At 41.0% G+C, this 22,003-nt stretch overlaps 1 protein-coding gene across 1 annotated transcript in view; it reads right to left on the bottom strand.

Moving 5' to 3' along the window:
• Positions 1 to 20,061, bottom strand: part of MELK (maternal embryonic leucine zipper kinase) — a 41,800-nt gene extending 21,739 nt beyond the window's left edge. The window contains 11 exon segments of the mRNA XM_060763744.2: positions 533 to 631; positions 4,324 to 4,392; positions 8,829 to 8,927; positions 9,795 to 9,887; positions 11,128 to 11,196; positions 11,381 to 11,524; positions 13,550 to 13,666; positions 15,750 to 15,835; positions 16,709 to 16,803; positions 19,902 to 19,941; positions 19,944 to 20,061. Of these exon segments, the coding sequence (XP_060619727.2) occupies positions 533 to 631; positions 4,324 to 4,392; positions 8,829 to 8,927; positions 9,795 to 9,887; positions 11,128 to 11,196; positions 11,381 to 11,524; positions 13,550 to 13,666; positions 15,750 to 15,835; positions 16,709 to 16,803; positions 19,902 to 19,941; positions 19,944 to 20,061 (1,029 nt within the window).
• Between the last annotated feature and the right edge of the window lie 1,942 nt (positions 20,062 to 22,003).

Below are 22,003 nucleotides of genomic sequence, written 5' to 3' on the forward strand. Positions count from 1 at the left end.
CTAACCATCAAATCCTTTTTTTTTTTTTGAAGTCTTAGATGAAAATCTGGGTTCATCAGATGGTTTTCATTTACATAGTGTCTTCTGAATGTTCAAACACATCCCATACATTCTTCATAGTTCTTACAGTTCAGGCATAAGCAAACTTTGGCCCTCCAGGTGCTTTGGACTCCAATTCCCACAATTCTGTTAGGAATTGTGGAAGTTGGGAGTCCAAAACATCTGGAGGGCCAAAGTTTGCCCATGCCTGTTATAGCTGGACAGTCGTATGCCAGTACAGTGATACAAGTTGCCCTCTGGCAGACATCCATGAGAGGCACACAATGGTTGTCATACTGTCAGAAAGCACAACATTTGTCAGGGAAGAAACCCACAGTATTTTCCACTGAGCTCTGAATATTAAGCATCTAACAAAAGGCCATTATTTAGTGGCATGCTCCTCCAAGACACACCTTGAAGCTTGCTATCGTACCAGCTCAGACTGGGTTCAGATTAGCTGTATATTCTTATTCACAGTAATTATTTTACTCACAGGATATTTACTTTGCCACTGGACGGCAAAGGAGTCGCCGTGCATGAGCCAGGGGTGACTTAAGAGATGCTTAACCATTATCCGTTTCTTTGGGTCCACCTAGTGGATAAGAGGATAAATGCATTTCAAAGTATAGCTATGACAAATCATTTTAAATAAACATGCAATATGTTGCCTAAGGCTTTCACAACCGGAATCACTGGGTTGCTGTGAGTTTTCCAGGCTATATGGCCATGTTCCAGAAGCATTCCCTCCTGACGTTTCGCCCACATCTATGACAGGTATCCTCAGAGTTAGTGAGGTCTGTTGGAAACTAGGCAAGTGAGGTTTATATATCTGGGGAATGTCTAGGAGAAAGTACTCTTGTCTGCTTGACAAGAGTATGAATGTTGCAATTGGCCATCTTGATTAACATATAATTGCCCACTTCTATGGCAGGCTTGTGAGGTCTGTTGGAAACTAGGCAAGTGAGGTTTATATATCTATGTAATCTCGAGGGTGGGAGAAAGGACACTTGTCTGCATGTAAATGTTGCAATTGGCCATCTTGATTAGCATTTAATGGCCTTGCAGCTTCAAAGCTTGGCTGGTTGTTGCCTGGGGGGAGCCTTTGTTGGGAGGTGCTAGTTGGCCCTGAATGATTTTGTCTGGAATTCCCCTGGTTCTTTTTTTTTTTTTGTGTTGCTGTTTATTTACTGTCCTAATTTTAGAGTTTTTACTACTGGTAGTCAGGAGTTTGCTCATTTTCATGGTTTCCGCCTTTCTGTTTGCGGCTTTGAATCTGCAAGGCCATTAAATGCTAATCAAGCTGGCCAATTGCAACATTCACACGTGCCTCAGGTAGACAAGATTACTTTCTATTGTCGAAGGCTTTCATGGCTGGAATCAATAGGTTCTTGTAGGTTTTTTCGGGCTATAGGGCCATGTTCTAGGGGCATTTCTCCTGACGTTTCGCCTGCATCTATGGCAAGCATCCTCAGAGGTAGTGAGGGTTGCTGAGGATGCTTGCCATAGATTCAGGCGAAACGTCAGGAGAAATGCCTCTAGAACATGGCCCTATAGCCCGAAAAAACCTACAAGAACCTAAGAGTACTTTCTCCTGGACATTCCACAGATATATATACCTCACTTGCCTAGTTTCCAGCAGACCTCACAACCTCACAAGCCTGCCATAGATGTGGGCAAAACATTAGGAGAGAACATTTCTGGAACATGGCCATTCGGCTCAGAAAACTCAAAGCAACCCAAACATGGAATATAATGTAGCATTCAATTAAAAAAAAAAACTATGAGGTTAAAGGCCTAAAAAGAAGTTTCTAGATTTTTTTCCTCACGCTTTTACATCAAGATCAAGGCAGATCTATATATATAAATTTGTTAGGGGCATCCAACGAGGAAACAAAACTCAACCCCCCCCCCCAACGAAACTTAACCAAAATTCCCATGCCCATAACACAACCCACAAGGTACAAACATATCTACTCAAAATGAAAAACAACACAACAACAAACTCACAAAACGGCAAAAGGATAAAACTCTAAAAAACCCAACGAAACTTAACCAAAATTCCCATGCTCATAACACAACCCACAATGTACAAACATATTACTCAAAATGAAAAACAACACAACAACACTCTCAAAACGGCAAAAAAACAAAACTCAAAAAAACCCCAATGAAACTTAACCAAAATTCCCATGCCCATAACACAACCCACAAGGTACAAACATATTACTCAAAATGAAAAACAACACAACAACACACTCAAAACGGCAAAAAAAACAAAACTCAAAAAAACCCCAATGAAACTTAACCAAAATTCCCATGCCCATAACACAACCCACAAGGTACAAACATATCTACTCAAAATGAAAAACAACACAACAACACACTCACAAAACGGCAAAAGGATAAAACTCTAAAAAACCCAACGAAACTTAACCAAAATTCCCATGCTCATAACACAACCCACAAGGTACAAACATATTACTCAAAATGAAAAACAACACAACAACACACTCAAAACGGCAAAAAAACAAAACTCAAAAAAACCCCAACGAAACTTAACCAAAATTCCCATGCCCTTAACACAACCCACAAGGTACAAACGTATCTACTCAAAATGAAAAACAACACAACAACACACTCACAAAACAGCAAAACAACTGAGCATGCGCATTGGCGCCCAGCCGCAAGTTCCCTGGCGCGCGCACATGCCCTTCCGGCCAACGTTCCCTCTGCGGAAACCATGCCCACTCCAAGCCCCGCCGCGCCGCTTCCCGCACACACACACACCCCTGCCGCACATACACACACAACCCCACACTCCATCACTCCCCCCGCCGCCGCACACACACACGCAACCCCACTCCCCCCGCCGCCGCACACACACACGCAACCCCACACTCCATCACTTCCCCCGCTGCCGCACGCACACACGCAACCCCACTCCCCCCGCCGCCGCACACACACACGCAACCCCACGCTCCATCACTCCCCCCGCCGCCGCACGCACACACGCAACCCCACTCCCCCCGCCGCCGCACACACACACACAACCCCACGCTCCATCACTCCCCCCCGCCGCCGCACACACACACGCAACCCCACGCTCCATCACTCCCCCACCCCAATCTTACCTTCCCGCCCTGTCAAAATCTAGGAAAGACAGGAAGGAAGGAAAGAAGGAAGAAAGAGAAAGGGAGGTAAAGAAAAAGGGGGAAGGAAGGAAAGTTAGAGAAAGAAGGAAGAAGAAAAAGGAAAGATGGAAGGAAAGAAAAGAGAGACAGCAGAAAAGAAAGAAAAAGGGGGAAGGAAGGAAAGAGATAGAGAAAGAAGAGGAGAAGGAAAGATGGGAGGGAAGGAAGGAGGGAAAGAAGGAGAGAAAGAGGGAAGATTGGCCACAGCAACACGTGGCGGGTAAAGGTTGTTATTTCTATTATTATTATTATTATTATTATTATTATTATTATTATTATGCTATTGTTCCTATGAGACCCTGGAGGAATGGGAGAGGTGTCAGGTCCCGGAGGCAATGCATTGCATTATTGTTATTGTTATGATGGTGGTAAAATAAAAGGAAATAAAAAGTGAAAGAAGGAAGCAAACAGGGAGGGAAGAAAGGCAAAGGAAGAAAGGGGGAGGGAATGAAGGAAAGAGAGAAGGATGAAACCAAGTAGTGAAAGAAAGAAAGAGGTAGAGAAGGAAGAAAGGAGAGAAAGGGGGAGAAAAAGGGGGAAGGAATAGGTAGGTACCTCTCTTTCATAATAGTCCAGATATCTACCTCAACTTTGATAAGTTTTACTATAGGCCACAGCAACGTGTGGCAGGGCACAGCTAGTACCAAATAAATTGTTGTCGTGCAATCTTTCACTGTTCAGGATGATGAAAACAAACTATCACCAATTTTAGGGATTCTATTTATTTTAAATAAAGCATTTGTAAATGCTTAAATAAAGCATTTTTTGTAAATCACTGTTCAAGAATGAGATTCTTCTGCGGGGAAAAAGGACAAGGTCTCAATCGACACTAACCACTTCAAGCAGCTTGAAACTGTAGTGGCAACACACAATCCCACAAAAGTGCACAAAAGAAAGCCTTGAGTGTATATTAGTGCTTTATGGTTCGTATAATCACCATCCAGGCCTCTAACAGATTCTGCACAGTGAAACCACTTTCTTCACTACCAGTTTGAAAGTGTGTTAAAGGATCAGTGTAGATGGAGCCAAAAATCATGCCACTAACTTCTGGCATTTCTGTAACTATGACAGGACAGTCAGTGTGATTGTTTACCTGTAGCATCTGGTGAAGAAGCAACACACTGCCAGGCGAAAGCCATTTTGGGATCTCATATTTCCCTCTCTGTAGAGAAAGCAAGTGCGTCATTCACTATAATCGAATTGATGAAACTTACAACAGTCATTGTTAAAATAGCACAGCAATTTTTCACAGCCATTTTGAAGACAATTGAAACAGTATTGGTTACTTTCAAGGGTCAGTCTTGAAGCTTAATAGCAACAGAGCTTGACCAGTGATGGGCAAGCTGGAATAGAAACATTAAATAGACCAGAGTGAACATCAATGCAGTGGAAGATTTAAGTCCAAAGCAGACAAGAATTAAACCATAAAACCTCTCATCTTTAGGAGAGAGGAATCAAAGAGCGTGAATGAAATTCAGTGTTAATAGCCAGTGTAATATCCAACATGCCACATGATTGAAGCTTTCCACCGTTTGCATCATAGCACTCAATCATTGCAAATACCACTTCATTGCGCTGGATGAGCTGAAGACATTTTATTCTGCGTGCCCAGTGCTGAAAGGTAATATAGGGGGAAGGCCCATTTTCATGGCCTGCTTTATCTCTGTGATGCCTAATAGAGCCAAATATAAGACATCTGTGATAGAAGAGCAAGAAGTGATTTTATCATTGTCAACATCTACTGAAGCATAGGTGGGAAAACAATGTAGATGACTTGTTGAAAGCTTTCATGGCCGGAATCACTGGGTTGTTGTAGGTTTTTTCAGGCTATATGGCCATGTTCTAGAGGCATTCTCTCCTGACGTTTCGCCTGCATCTATGACAAGCACTACCTCTGAGGATGCTTGCCATAGATGCAGGTGAAACGTCAGGAGAGAATGCTTCTAGAACATGGCCACATACCCCGAAAAAATCTACAACGACCCAATGTAGGTGGCTACTGAGTCCCATAAAAGGAGCTGCCTTCAGTCAAGAGAACTGCAAGGGTTACAGACACCTGAGGTATCTTATGGTGCTAGGACTTTAGTAACACATAATTCTTAGCTTTTCTCCAACAGCAGGACTGGAGGGCCGCATTTTGCCTATCTCTAGTTTTGTTTTTATTATATCATAGCTTTTATAAAGATTACACTAACATTAATTTTTCATTACCGCTTAATTCAGTGGTTCTCAACCTGTGGGCCCCCAGATGTTTTGATCTTTGACTCCCAGAAATCCCAACAGCTGGTAAACTGGCTGAGATTTCTGGCAGTTGTGGGCCAAAACACCTGGGAACCCACAGGTTGAGAACCACTAACATAATTTGAAAGACAAGACTTTCTGTCACTAAGGCCCACACAGTTTTCTTACCATAAAAAGATTTCTTTCTTATTCTAACAGTAGTAACTATATCATTAAATGTTAAGAGATGCAAATTAAAGGCCAATATACAGGCAATCCCCAAATTATGGACAAGTTTGTTCTTAAGTTGAATTTGTATATAAGTCGGAACAGGTACATTTTAAATAATAACTCTAGCCCTATATTATATAAGCTTTGGATAGCATAGGGTAGAGTTAACACTCCGGTAATGTTCGTTTTGCTCTCTCTGCCCTTCTTCAGAAGAGTTCACCTTACTTTCTGTCCCCGTGACAATTGGATTTTGAAACATGTGGCTTGTTATGGAAACAAGGACTGGTGAGAAAGCCAGGAGTGCATTTTCCTTCGTAGGGGTAGATTAATTGAATAGATGTAGCTAGGACAGTGAAAGAAGAGGAAACACCTGCTCTCCAAATGTGTTGGACTACAGCCTTGATCATCCATTGTAGCCACCTGAAGCTATTGGACTGATAATACGTCTTTGCCGAACCTTATCAGCTTCTGCTTTTGTATCAACTTATTTCACATTTCTGTTGAAGATTTCATGATTATCTTCCACTGACAAAATTTAACAACTGTTTATTTCCCTAGAGTTTTGATAAAATCTAGACCAACAGAAAGAAAAACTGGAGGCACATAAATGGACACAGACCTAACTCTATGTCAAGGGGAAAATCATGAAACTGATGTTATGTTATTTTACTAAGCTTCCTAAAATTCAAATTAATTCTCAGTACAGATAACAAAAATTTCATGAAGCTGGGACAAATGTTATCATAATCACACTATTCCAGTATTAAATGCTTAAATTTGTGTCAGAGAACTCTGAATTTTGCATCAATATAAGCCCAAATGACAGTAACTCCTTCTGTGTGTGGCATGGGCATTCAGCAATCATACTGTCTTACTCTCACAGGCAAGGTATGATTCTCTTAATTTGGAGCTGCTTGTCCATGGACAATATAATTCCATTTATCATTCAGCTTTTCAGATAATGGCTTTGACTGGGGCCTGTGAAACCCTCTATGCCAGTGGTTCTCAGCCTGTGGGTCTACACGTGTTTTGGCCTACAACTCCCAGAAATCCCAGCCAGTTTACCAGATGTTAGGTTCTGGGAGTTGAAGGCCAAAACATCTGGGGACCCACAGATTGAGAACCATTGCTCTATACCAATCATTGCTCCTAATTTTACTAACTCTTCTTTGTCAATTTTAACTGCTGCCATGCTATTAATGGTATTCCTCAACTCAGTTTCCTTCAAGAAGATGGTCAGGATGCAGGAGAACACATCCACTCAGCAGAACTAGGATGACTGTATTTCATCACATAATGGCCGTGTTCCCTCCCTCAGCTCCCATTTTTGGGGGGAAAGGAGGTGCAACTATTATGCCATGTCAACTATTATGTCCCTTCCTTTACTCTAGGTCAGTGAGAGGGCGCAGCCACATGGGAGTTTAAAGGGGAAAGCCTCGCGTGTGGGTGATGATTTATGTGCCCATGCAGCTACCCCTTGGCAAAAGGGAAAGAGGAAGCCAATTCACTCCCCCACCACCACCTGCCCTCTTTCCTTTTTGGCCCCAAAAGGGCAGCCACGCCCTTAGTTCACTTGTCCAGGCAACTAAAAGTGTTCTTAAGTTGAACTAAAAGTGCAACTATTATGTGGTGAAAGGCAAAAGTCTTCTTTTGCCTTCCCCAAAAGGGGGGGGGGTGCAATTATTATGTGGTTGGATTTCTATGCGATGAAAAACTGTTTTCATTTGAGAGTAGGATGGAGAGAAGAGAATTAAAGTTCTACTGTGCTTATGTCAGTATAAAGTCAGATTCAGGCCACAGGTAGGAATCAAGTGGCCCATATGCCTTACGCAGCCCTGGAGTGGCCTAATGGGTCTATCTAGACCTCATTTAAATCACTTCCAATTGGCACACATGGACACATCTTTCAGTAAAACCACACTGAAATATTTTTATACAAACAGAAATTCTGTTTAACAGCTCCAAAAACAATGAAACTCCTCCAACAATATTTTTTTAAAATGCAAACAACAATTGAAACAGGGTCAGCTGAATTGCTATATTTAAAAACTAAAACTGCAAATGCTTTTAAGTCTCTAAGCAAAGCCTACTTAAGACTCTGCCATTCCCCCTCCTTCAAAAGAGTGCGATAATTGAAATTTAATAAGCCATCAAATCGAGATGCGGATAAAGAGTTTGGCTTCATTACTAGGATGCTTGTTTTCCTAGATTCTTACTCAGGCAAGCAACAGGACTGGGGTTAGAAGAAAAGCAGACAGGCGAAAAACACAGCCTCTAGACAATAACCAAGTTTTCCACTCTACGGGAGGCCTGTATCCTTCATTTCACTCCATGATGTGGCCAGAAAATGAAAACATCACCCCAAGAACAACACAGCTAGCAGAAAAACAGGAATTACACACCTGGCCAGGGTTCAGGAGAGGAAATTGTCCTGGGCAGATTAAATTATGTGGGTGCTTGCAACGGCACAAGTACCTGAGCATGCTGTAACTGCTATGCTGGCCTGTTGTCGTGCATGAACACATTTAATGGATTTCCCTCAAGGTTGTCCAACATATAGTGAGAGATTTTTACACCTTCTTGCAAATACAGTGGCACTGCTTGGCTACTGCCTAACAGAGATGATTGAGGCAGATAGTGGAAAGGAAACAAGCACTGAGATTGTAAATTAATTCAAAGAAAGCCCTTAAAACTAAAAGTATCCGTACAGTATGGCTGCTCGTTCCGGGCCCTCCCACACAGCCATATATCTCAAAATATCAGGGCAGAAAATCCCACATTATCTGAGTGTGGACTCAGATAACCCAGATCAAAGCAGATATTGTGGGATTTTCTGCCTTGATATTCTGGGATATAGGGCTGTGTAGAAGGGCCCTTTGTTACATCAGCCTTCCAAAGATAGTTTGACTGCAACTCCCATCATCCTTGAGCATTGACTATACTAACTAGAGCTGATGAGAGTTGCCAACCAACAAATTTAGAGGGGTGCACAACTCTCACTCCTGCTCAAGGGCTATAAGTAGTTCTTCTATAGCTCAATTTCTGGGAACAGATATTTTCCATAGTGGCTCCTCAAGCATCTTTGCTTCAAGATGCAACTGAATCCTAGAAATAAACCTTCGGAGACAGGCCAGGATACATACATACCACTATTTTCCTGTAGAGTATCATAACGTTATCATCATCAAATGGTAGAAATCCACAAAGGAGAGCATACAAAAGAACACCCATACTCCAGATATCTGCCTGGAAAAATAACAAGATCAACAAATAAAAACCATGGAGAGCAGCTCAATATAAAACACTGTATTATACATTTTAGCATTTTTTTTAAAAAAAATTAAGCAATGAATAACATAACAAGTAGTGCCTATCCTCTTATGAGATTCAGTTAAGTGTCCCTCAAGCAGAGTTTTACTCATTACAATAAATGTGAAATCTCCTCTTCAGGTGAGTGGTGTGAGCTCATCTTTCTCCCAATTTTGGAACAAAAGGGATGCAACCCTTCCTGAGGTTGTGGAGCAGAAACTTGGCACTGGAAAAACAACCCCTCAATTTATCCATCACAGCTCTGAAGATGTTCATGAAGGAAGAAAGCTACGACTTGTCATCACTGCATCTCCAAGATGCTTGGAAACATTGGAGCAAGACACATCCACAAAATTCACTGTGGCATATGCCACATTAGAATTATTCTACACCTCATAAATCTTGGACTGCAAATGTGCATAGGGGCTTTTTTGTGAAAGCAATGTATTTATTTATTTATTTATTTGCTTTTCTATACCGCTTTTCTCAGCCGAAATGGCGACTCAAAGCGGTTTACATAATACCAGTTATCACAACAATATCCAGGCAATTAAAACACATTATACAAGACATACAAGGTCAAAAAACAATCATTATCATAATCGTAGCGCCTCAGCAACAAATCAGAATCAGAATCCGTAATCATAATCCTTTGTACCAATTCCTATGTTCGGTTGTACCATCTTCCTGTATTCCATTGCACTATTTAGCCAAACGCTTGTTCGTAAATGTAGAGAGATAAAGAAGTACAGAGATAATACAGAAATAAAAAAACCTGAAGGGTTCAAGAACATACTGCAATACCTCTGAGCCAATGTAAGCTTTGCCTTGAATTAACTCTGGAGCTGCATATGCTGGACTTCCGCAACATGTGCTTAGATGATAATCCAGACCACCCTAGAATGTGAAGAAACATGGTAAGCAGGATCATCCCCATGCCCTTGTTCCTTAGCTACAAATTGCACTATCCCATTCTCTAGTTTTGTTTACAGTTTGGCCATGTTTTATAACAGTTGTCATCACAGGTTATTGGGGCATTGTTCTGATTTTTAAGCTGTTGTTTTATATCCTACTAGCCGTCTCCTGTCACGCGTTGCTGTGGCCCTGTCTGTGTACATGTGTTTTGTGCGTGTGTGTATGTATGTATGTGTGTGTATATATATGTGTGTGTGTGTGAATAGTTGTGTATATGTGGTTTTGTGCATGCATTGTAATGTATTTTTTATTTTTTGCTTTTTAAGTCTCTTCCGCTATGTTTTTATGAGTTATGGTCACTCATTGGCCTGATATATGTTTTGTGTCCAAATTTGGCGTCAATTCGTGCAGTGGTTTTTGAGTTATGTTAATCCTACAAACAAACATTACATTTTTTATTTATTGTATTGTACTGTTTGTTTATTTTATGCATTGTTTTAGACACCTTTTGTCATATGTAAGCCGCCCCGGGTCTCTTCAGAGAGATGGAGGCGGGGTACAAAAATTAAGTTGTTATTATTATTATCTTCAAGAACACCATTTCCATTTCCATTTTAACTAAATATATACACTGAACTCAGTAGGCAGCATTAGCTCAGGTACCTGAGCTGTTATGATATCTGTTATGAGCTAAGAAAGATTTATCCACATTAATACTTTGGTTTTCAAATTTTTAGTTGTCCTGCTTGTTACCATAAGCTGGGTTCACGTGCCTGCTTTATCCTAAAAGTATCTCTTGAATATTATGTATTGAATTTAATCTTTAGCCTGACAAAACAATTAGCTCTCCATATTTGCAGGTTTAACTTTCATTAATTTGATGAATATGTCATCCCAAAGCTTTAGGTTCAACTTCTAGCCTAGTACTGTCGATTGACTTGGTGCAACTCTCTAAGCAAGATCGCTCGTTGGAGATACTAGGGGCTGAAACTGGCACCTTCTGTGTAAGATATAAGTGCTGTGCCAGCGCCTCCCCAGCTTCAGCCTGAAAAGATTCATCAGACAAGGCAAAACCCAGAGGCAAGTAGAGGCACAGTTTGCTTTGCAAATAAAACAGCAGGAAACCCTCCAGGGCTGGGGAAGTATTGTTTAATGTCTTCAGTAGCAGTTGGCACAGTGAGCAAAAAACAATGAACTCTAATGGAACTGAGGACATACTCACTCTTGGTTTTGCACAGAGACCAAAATCTATCAGCTTCAGGTTGTGCTCAGCATCAATCAACAAGTTCTCCTGAAAAGACAGAGACAGCATATTACTAAAAGTGCATTCACAAGGATTCAATACAACCTTAACTGCATGTTGTAAATGAAACTATTTTTGAACAGGAAAAGCAAAGCTCAGTGCAATAGCCAACATGCTTAAAACAGAATGAGGGGAAACAGATATTCCCATGATAGAGGCAGAGGACTCTTACCGGTTTGAGATCCCTATGAGCATATCCCTGACTGTGTACATATGCGATTGCAGATACAATTTGGCGAAAAAAGACACGTGCTTCCTCTTCCACTAAGCGATCCTTTGCAATTATATAGTCAAATAGCTCTCCTCCAGGACAGTACTGCAGGGGAAAAATACAAAAGTGTCTGTGAGGTAGGAACTGATTTGGAAAGATGGAAACAGCCGAGAATCTGTGACATCTAAAAGACAATTCTTTTGTTTTAGAAAAGAGAATGTTGCTTTACCTTTCAAGAGACACAAAGGCTGGCCAACTTCCATGCTCCTAGAAAGTTCCCTGTTCTCTCCTTAGAAGGTCATCTCATTCTCTCCCCCAATCAGTCTGAACTGATGGCGTTCACAATACTTTTAGGCTTCAGCTAAGAACCCTGAGCCAGATGTGGCCAGCCAGGATCTTAGATCGATTCAATCCCCTCAGGTGAAGCTCATCAATTTACCATGACTGAGCCTTGGGAGACTTCATGGATGCACAGTACAATTATGCCATCAAAGTAGCGTCTGCAAGGGTGCAACACATGTATTTCTAGCAGGAGCCCCTGGTTTTGCAATGGGTTAAAATTTATTGTTATTAGCTGTCCCCTGCTGTGGCCCAATCTGTGTATATATGTGTGTCTATATTTGTGTGTATGTGTGATTTTGCGCATGCGTTGTAATGTATTTTTTTGGCTTTTTAAGTCTCTTCTGTTGTGTTTTTCAGTGTTTTTATGAGTGATGGTCACTTGTTGGCCTGATCGGTGTCTTGTGTTCAAATTTGGTGTCAATTCGTCCAGTGGTTTTTGAGTTATGTTAATCCCACAAACAAACATTACATTTTTATTTATATAGAATATGTACTGGGTTGTTGTTGGTTTTTCGGGCTATATTATGCACTGTTATTATGCAGTTATTATGCACTGTTTATTTTATTTTGTTATTTTATGTATTTTGTCATGATGTAATTTTTCTGTTGTTTTGTATCTAATTATGCTGTATTATTTTTTGGGCTCAGCCTCATATTAGCCGCCCCAAGTCCTCTTCGGGGGGTGGGTTATAAAGTTTATTATTATTATTATTAAACCCTTGTGCCAGGAGGACTGCTGTCAGCTGTTCAAATCCAGGGATAGTGAGTTAAGCTCCCTCTGTTAGCTCCAGACATCCAATTCTCTCACACCAGAAGAAACTTGCAGTTTCTCAAGTTGCTCCTGACATGAAATATATATACTATATATAGTAACAGATTGGCATTGACCTCTTCTATTTCTACAGTGTGTATCACAGCAACACATTTATATCAAATACACATGTGTTTTCATATGTTGCCCTCACAAATAGAATTGAGCATATTGGTTTTAAAACTGTACACCTTAACATTTGGATGACTTACAAAACCATATAAAACGGCTTTGTAGGTAGAATGTACCCTTTGGAGAAACTACTTTGGTAACCACAGCTTGAGGCACAAAGAAAAATTATTCTGTATTCTAGTCTTGCACAACACACAAACCTAGAACAAAATGGTAGATATGTCCCTTGCTGCCACAACTGCTTTTGTTATGGCAGCAGACTGGCTTTCCTCCTGATCTATCTCAAACAAAGTGGAATTTACTAATGATGCCAAACCAAAAAGATACAGTAAACAAAGTTTCCAGTTCTTTTCCCCAGGAGGACAGATTGAATCCAACACCTTTATTCAAGTGACAGAAACAGCTACATCTGTCGAACCTGGAAGAGGCAATCCTGTCTCTTCCTCACAAATATGCTCTCCAAATCTTACACAGAGGGCTGTGAAACTCTCATTGGTAGATTTTAGCTGGTGCAGAAGGAATGTAAGGCAGAATAGAAAAGGGAAACAAGGAGCAAAATACTAAGTTTCCCAACGTTATTATCAAACGTTGCAGGGACTGAATGGACATCAGTTGGTTTATGTTTATGGTAGTTTCACTCTGTTGATTTCAGTGTACAGTGGGAAAAGAACAATGGTCATGGGACATCTCACTTGGTAATTGTGCAGGAATTCCTATCATTCAAGCAATTACTTTCTTAAATAATTTAATGCCTATTGCAGTGAACTACCAGGGTCCATAGGGATCTGCCTTGTGCAGAGGGGTTAAAAAGCCAGTCTTAAAACCCGAAGGGTTTTCCATCTTACCTCTAGAGCCATAAATATCTTCTTTGGTGTCTCAATAACATGGTATAAGCGGCAGATGTTCTGGTGGCTTAAGCTCTTCATGGCTTCAATTTCTATTTTTACACGAGGCAAGTCATCCTAACAGATAAAAAATTAAGGGTATTTCTAGGCAATTGTATGTTGTAATAAACCAAAGGCCAAACCAAAAATTACTTTCCTTCAGAAGCAGGCTTCTTACTTTCCATTCCCATTTATTTTTCCTTTGGTATCACGTCTATTACATTGCAAGCCTATGGTCTATTTGAGAAAATCTGCTAGCTTTTGACAGATCCCCACCTATCTATCCATACCCCTTTCTTCTTAGAAAAAGAATGACAAGGAAGGGTGTAAATTATTTTCCCTTAGCTTGGGGAAAAACAGAGTTATTTATGACATCAGATGCTATTCTAGCAATCTTTACACTTAGTTCAGACATATTTGAGCTACTAAAATAGCAGGAAGGAAGACAAGTTGACAAAAATAACTGCTGTTATAAGTGGGTTAGATCTCCTGGCTCACCCACAACGAGGGGCATTTTCTCACCACAGCTATGCTTTTGGGCTACATCTGACTGGAAAACTGAAAAATGGGGGATTTGGGTTGTGGTGATGATGATATTATAATAACTTTATTCTTATACCCCGCCACCATCTCCCCGAAGGGACTCGGGGCAACTTACACATGGCACAAAACTGCCTAAAAACAGAGCATAAAATAAAACACAATATAAAATGCAATACAATAAAACAAAACATATAAAACAACAATTTAAAACTCGATTAAAATGGCACTCATCTGGCAGTAAGCAACTATAAACATGAACAGGCTATAAAGAATAGGTAAAGGAAATGGGATAGGTGCAAAGGTTCACCCATGGGATGAGGATATGGAGTGTACTGCAAAAGTGCATAACAATTGCACAGAACAACTAGGGTCTAGGCGTTCTCAAAAACTGGTTTGAACATCCTGTCTTCAAGTCCTTACAAAAGGTGGACAGTGTGGGGGCTTGCCTAAACTCCCTAAGGAGGGCGTTCCAAAGACCGGGGGCCACCAATAAGAATGCCCTCTCCCTCGTCCCCACCAATTGCGCTTGTGATGGTGGCAGGACCTAGAGGTGAGCCTCCCAGGCAGATGTTAGAGCCTGTGCTGGTGTATTGGGGGGTTGGGTGCAGTCACGAAGATAGGCGGGAGCCACACCAATTTAGGGCTTTGTAGGTAATAACCTGCACTTTGAATTGGGATCAGAAACTTATTGGCAGCCAATGGATCTGCTTTAGTAGGGGCATCGTGTGCTCCCTATAGCTAGCTCCGGTTAGTGGCCTGGCTGCTAATCTCTGCACCAGTTGCAGTTTCCGAGCCATCTTCAAAGGCAGCCCCATGTAGAGTGCATTGCAATAATAAAGTCTAGATGTAACTAAGGCATGGAATACCATGGCCAAGTCAGACTTTTCAAGGTACAGTCCCAGCTGACGCACAAGCTTTAACTGTATGAAGGCCATCTTGGCCACAGCTGACACAAGCGTCAGCAATGAGTCCAAGAAGACCCCTGTTGATCTGTGTCTTCATGGGGAGTGTAACCCTGTTGAGCACAGGAAGCCACCCTATACCCCAATTGGCCTCACGACTGACCAAAATGACCTCTGTTCTTAATAAGTTACCTGCCCCTCTAATGGCTCTAGGTGGAGTACAACAGTCAAAACACCAACATAAAATACTTACAGCAAAATACATATATCAAAACACACCGATGGGTAAGCGCACTAAAGAGAGACAGGGAAAGAGGCTGAGCAAAATTAGGAGATTACCTATAGCCTTATCTTTGTATGCATAGCTATTATTTTGTAGGCATCTATCTATGACAGGATTTCAAAGCCAATAGCTGAAGGTAAATTCAAAATCTAAGTTACTGAAGAACATTGTCCAGATAGCATCATTAGACTACAGAGTGATTCCAGAAATTTTAAAATAATCCATAAAGGCCTAGTTTTCTTAGGACTAGAGAACTCCTAGCATTAATAGAGTCCAAATTGATTCCAGAAATGTAAATATAATCCTTTAACACAGAGCCACTGCCTTAAGATCAAAGAACTTCCAACAGTTTCACATTATTAGCACATTGTACAGTTAGAAACATTGCTCATTCAGAGAGAATTAGTCTCTCATCACTTGGAAACTCACTTACCCCCAGAGTCTGCTTGTCCATTATTTTTATTGCAACGTGTTCACCAGTAAGTAAGTGACGGGCCAATTTGACCTTTGCAAAGCCACCTACAGATAAGAAAGAACATGAAGAAATATTTGTTTTCAACTCCACCTTAGAAGCAAGCATGCGGGAAGCTACTTATAGGAGGATACTGCTGGCACAAAACAAAATGTCTTGCAACTGCCTTTCAACCTGCTTTCTGCTAGAGCACATTGCTTATCTGAGCAACTGACAAGATACATGTCAAATTTGTTATCTGGTTCCTACATGACTTGTTCCCCTGGAGATTCTACATTTTTAAGTAACACATTTGCCTGTGCCCCATTTCTTGAAATCACCTCAAAATACAGGTTGTCTGTGAAACTTTCAATACTTGCCTTATAACCCACATATGAATATATCTGGATCAACATATATTTATTACTTGTGGGTCTCACCAACTCATCTCCTTGTATTGCTTTTATTAATTTGACATGTCCACTGATACAGTTATAGACCAAATACAGACAAAACAGTATTTTGTATTATAAGTAAACTATGCCTTTTAATAGAAGGTGACTGACACGTAAGTAAATATACTTCAGTTCTTATTTATTGCAGAATTTAAAGCTGTATTGAAGACCACAACTTTCCTTTAATAATTTATACTATATATATTTCATTTTCATTGTGAATTATTATTTAAGACGATTCTGGACAAAACGTAGGTTAAGCTAACTTTCACTAGCTCTTAAATTATACACAACTGTAAAATTTAATGCCCACATACAACAGACTACACCTGTTGAAACACTGGCAACAGCAGATTTTGAAATTGAGCCCTTTTTGCACCCCAAAATATGTTCTGGAAAATAGGAAAACTGATTAGTGTGGTTCCCTACACTGGCTTTAGATCTAGATAGTTAGCCACTTTTCCTTGGAAGTGCCAGGAAGCATACCTGTTCCAATTGTTTCATGTAGTTCATAATATTTGAGAAGTTCCTCATAGTCATCCACAGCCATACTGAATTGCAAAAGTGTTCTTTCCAGGCACCTGTTAGAATGTAAGTGATTATTTATGCTCAAACATTTATACTGATGTATGGCAATGATTAAAAAAAATACCATGGCAAACACCATACAAATGAAAAGCAATTCTGTAACTACTATATGCTGTAAACATGACTCAAACATTGGGAGTTTTTTAATGCAGGGCAAGAAATAATAATTTAACTCTTGGGAAACATTCTTCTTGCAGAGGAAAGGTGAAAGAAGAGGGTCACAAGTTGGAATAGAAAGAAACACTAGAACCTTTTGGTTGGACCAGACTGTGATGTCAAACTAAAGGTCAAACTACAAGCAGCAACAGACGCAAGACTGCCTGCTTAAAACCGGTAAGGTTACATTATGAAGTTTGGGCCTGCCCGCATTTCAACCCAAAATCCTTGGCTACTGTCACCAAATTGCACCAACAAAATGTCATTCTTTAGAAGGTGTTTTCACAAGCATCCTAGTATATATCCAGAATTGAGTCACATATCTTTTGTGTATTTACAATTGGTACATTTACTGTTTATATTCCCCAACTTTCTCAAAATAATGTTATGACATGTGTTAAAACTAATACTGTCTGTTCTCACAATATTATGCCTGTGCAATGTCAACATACATAAAAGCAAGTACATTTGTGTCTTCTGAGCCTCTGTGGTTTCCCATGTCAAACTTCTGTTCCAAGTCTATACTATACATGAAGAGCACAGCTTTCCAAACTGTATCACACCACATTGGTATGTTAGCTGTAGTGTGTAGATTTGTCACATGAATATAACGAAAAACCCGAGCCTATGTGAACGAAAGGTTTTCATGACATATGTTGTGTCCCCATACATTTCATTATTAAAATTTATGTATGTGTCCATATCTCTTGTAAGTGGTTGTTTTAACCTCCTGTTTTCTAGTAAAATTAAGTTACTGTTTTCCAAAACAATGCACATCTACAAAGCGTGTCACCAAAGCTCTGATGCATATACATAAAGGAGCTCTGCTTTCGCAATCTTATTAATACATGTGAAACATTGCCACTAATTTGGTCCATGAATATTCACTGGAACACCAGAACACATAACACTATGTAACAAAATTTGAAAAAAAATCTGTTCTTGGTTTGAAAGTGTTGTTTCCTGTCTAATTGGGCAGTACTTACTTCAAAAGTAGTTAATATGCTCCAGAAATTTGGTTTTTTGTGGTTGTCATAAACTGTTAAATTTGTTGAGATGCTGCAATATTCATTGAAAAGCTTTAACAAAATGTGCTACAGGATGTCCGGCAAAACAAAGTTTTTGCAGTTTAAGGGCAAAAGTATGATAGCTGGGACCAAATGCTGGTTGCACAATGCGGGTCAGAATTAGAGAAGCGAAGACATGCGCAAGACAGCATTAAGTTTATAGAACGCTTCATCCACATGTAATTAAGTTAAGTTTGAGTGATAGTGAAGGATGGCAGTTAGCAATAGTTAAGCTGATAGCATGTACCAGCGTCTCTCACTTGCTGTGCGAGTGTAATTCTGACCCGCATTGCGCAACCAGCATTGGGTCCCAGCTATCATATTTTTGTCAGTTTAAGAAACTTATTTCAAATGTTAACTGATCCAATAAGGAAATGGCATTTATAACCCAGGGACAAAATTGTTTTACATCGTGTAATCTGAAACCCATCATTTTATTTCTTACATTATAACTAACATCTTTCTCATCGACTTGTTTTCCAGAACAACATAACCATAATGGCTTTGGCTGCTACATATAGCATATATTTAAGTCAACATTATCAGCCCACTTCCAAGTTTCCTTAGTCACCTTATTTTGATTGAAAATAAATACAATAAAGACCAACATGAACCATATTTTTTATTTTATCGTGTTCCTCCGGTTTTTTGAACACACATTGCCATGTTGTTGGATGCCTTCACGTCATTCCTATTATGGGCCTTCTTTGGCAAGAATTTGTTCAGAGGGGAATTGCTTTTGTTTTCCTCTGAAGCTGAAAGTGTGTGACTTACCCAAGATCACACAGTGAGTATCTATGGCCAAGCAGGGACTCATAACTTTACCTAATCCTAAGGAATTTTTAAAGGAGAGAGCAGTTCAAGCTAACCCACTGAGGTAAAGGCCACACCTTATGGGGACACTCTATATATATGCCCAGAGACACTTCTGTTTCTCTCACCAACATGCAAACACACCTTCACTTCAGTTTTTGGAAAGAAGTCCAAATTTCCCAGAGAAAACAGGGCCTTTTTGCATATTCAAGTCCCCTATCAAATTTTCTTTAGCAAGGGATATTTGGTGGTTTTGCCAGCTTCTTCCTCTGAAATAGCCTAAAGGCGTTTCCACACAGCCATATAACCCAGAATATCAAGGCAGATTATCCAAAATATCTGCTTTGAACTGGGTTATGTGAGTCCACGCTGCCATATAATCCAGTTTAAAGCAGATAACATGGGATTTTATACAGCTGTGTGGAAAGGGCCTTAAGACACCTGGTATTTATTGGTGGTCTTCCATCCACGTACTAACAAGTGCTGTCCCTGCTTAGCCCCACGAATCATAGAGTTGGAAGAGACCCCATGGGTCATCCAGTCCAACCCCCTGCCAAGAAGCAGGAATATTGGATTCTAAGCACCCCCGATAGATGGCCATCCAGCCTGTTTGAAAGCTTCCAAAGAAGGAGCCTCCACCACAAGATGGGGCAGAGAGTTCCACTGCTGAACGGCTCTCACAGTCAGGAAGTTCTTCCTCATGTTCAGATGGAATCTCCTCTCTTGAAGTTTGAAGCCATTGTTCCGCATCCTAGTCTCCAGGGAAGCAGAAAACAAGCTTGCTCCCTCCTCCCTGTGGCTTCCTCTCACATATTTATACATGGCTATCATATCTCCTCTCAGCCTTCTCTTCTTCAGGCTAAACATGCCCAGCTCCTTAAGCCGCTCCTCATAGGGCTTGTTCTCCAAACCCTTGATCATTTTAGTCGCAGTTCAAAGCAGAAATTGTGGGATTTTTCTTCAGCTGTGTGGAAGGGGCCTTAGTTTAATTAGAGGGAAGGAAGAACCCCATATAAAAGGAAAGAGAAGCACCGCTGTACCCTTTATCCACTCACCAGGAGAAAGAAACAACGGTCCCAACGACTCTCCACTCCCAGTCTTTCCCAGCCGCCTGCCAAGGTTTAAAATTCCCGGACTAGGTAGCCACTTCCGGTTTCCGTCCAAAAGAAACGCTGCATTCCCGCTGGAGAGGCGGGGCTTGCCGAAAAGGCCCATGGAAGGAAGGTCAAAACGCTTTGGTATGAAGTCGCCATGTTGGGGTGTGTGGCGGAAGTGGCGGTTTAGCTGCTGTTTTAGGCAGGAGAGCGGGGAGGAGGTCTCATTGTATCTACTAGCTGTATCTACACAGTAGAATAAATGCAGTTTTGACACCACTTTAAACGCCACGGCCCAATGCAATGGAATTTTAGTAGTTTTGGTGTGGCACAGGCCCTTTTTGGGTGAGAAGGCCAAGGACCTTGGAAACTACAATTCTCCAGATTCCATAGCATTGCGCCATATAGTAGGTAAAGTGGTATCAGACTGCGCTAACTCCACAGTGAAGATGTATTATATATGGGCCCTTCCATACAGCCCTATATCCCAGAATAGCAAGGCAGAAAATCCCACATTATCTGCATATGGACTCAGATAACCCAATTCAAGGCAGATATTGTGAGATTTCCTGCCATGATATTCTGGAATTTAGGGCTGTGTGGAAGGGCCCTATGACAATGTGCTACCCATACGCCTCTAGGCTTTGTAGCTTGATAGAGACCAGGGGTGGATCTATACTGCCTCATATCGTAGGATCTAATGTCAGATTATTTGTTTATCCCAGATTATCTGGCAGTGTAGACTCATATAATAAAGTACAAAACAGATAATCGGGAATCAGATGCTAGGATATAGGCCTGTACAGATTCATCCTAGGATGCTAGTCCTTTAGTCATAAACATAGAGAGAACAATTTCGACTGTCTTTGCCAATAAGGATATAATGTTTGTTTTATTTCACTTATGTTGAAAAATAGGGATGGATGGTACAAGAATGTGCTTTTCATAGAGTATCATTATACTTACTTACATAGGTGATCCCTCATTGTCCAAGTAGGATTGTCTTCCAAGTTCGGTGTCCTGGCAGTGGGTCCGTAGGTGACTGTGGAGCCCTATTCTTGATCTGTATCTTCTCCCGCAGTGCGGGCATCCGTTTCCAGGTGGAAGGCAGTCCTGGTTGGGGTTGGCTTGACGCACTTTCCTCTTGGCACGTTTCTCTCTTTCACCCTCCATTCGTGCCTCTTCAAATTCTGCAGCACTGCTGGTCACAGCTGACCTCCAACTGGAGCGCTCATGGGCCAGGGCTTCCCAGTTCTCAGTATCTATGCCAGAGTTTTTAAGGTTGGCTTTGAGCCCATCTTTAAATCTCTTTTCCTGCCCACCAACATTCGGTTTTCCGTTCTTGAGTTCAGAGTAGTGCAACTCATTTGGGAGATAGTAGTCAAGCATCCAGACAACGTGGCCAGTCCAACGGAGTTGATGGTGGAGGACCGTCACTTCAATGCTGGTGGTCTTTGCTTCTTCCAGCATGCTGACATTTGTCTGCTTGTCTTTCCAAGAGATATGTAGGATTTTTTGGAGGCAAGACTGATGCAATCGTTCCAGGAGTTGCATGTGACGTTTGTAGACAGTCCACATCTCGCAGGTGTATAGCAGGGTTGGGAGGACAATAGCTTTATAAACGAACACCTTGGTCTCCCTACGGATGTCCCAGTCCTCAAACACCTGTGGTTCATTCAGAAAAAAAGCTGCACTCGCAGAGCTCAGGCGGTATTGTATTTCAATGTCACTATAGCTAGTTCCTTAAAAGACAAGTGATTTCTTAAGTTGGACTTTTTGAAGCAGTGATAACAAATGTCTGCCAGCAGATGGCAGCAGGCCCAAGTAAAGATCTTTTGAAAACAAGCAAGGCCCAATAGGGATTCAGTGAATGAAAAGCAAGAGAAATAATAATTCTGTTACAGTCAGTGCTCCATATTTGCTGAGATTAGTGGTGCTGGACCCCTGCAAATGTGGCAAAAATGTATAAAAATCCGAGAGAGAACAAACACCTCTCTAGTGGTACATCTACACTACAGAATTAATGCAGTTTGACACCACTCCCATTGCCGTGGCTCAATGCT

This window comes from Anolis sagrei, chromosome 2 (assembly GCF_037176765.1).
Source record: "Anolis sagrei isolate rAnoSag1 chromosome 2, rAnoSag1.mat, whole genome shotgun sequence".
Taxonomy (NCBI): domain Eukaryota; kingdom Metazoa; phylum Chordata; class Lepidosauria; order Squamata; family Dactyloidae; genus Anolis; species Anolis sagrei.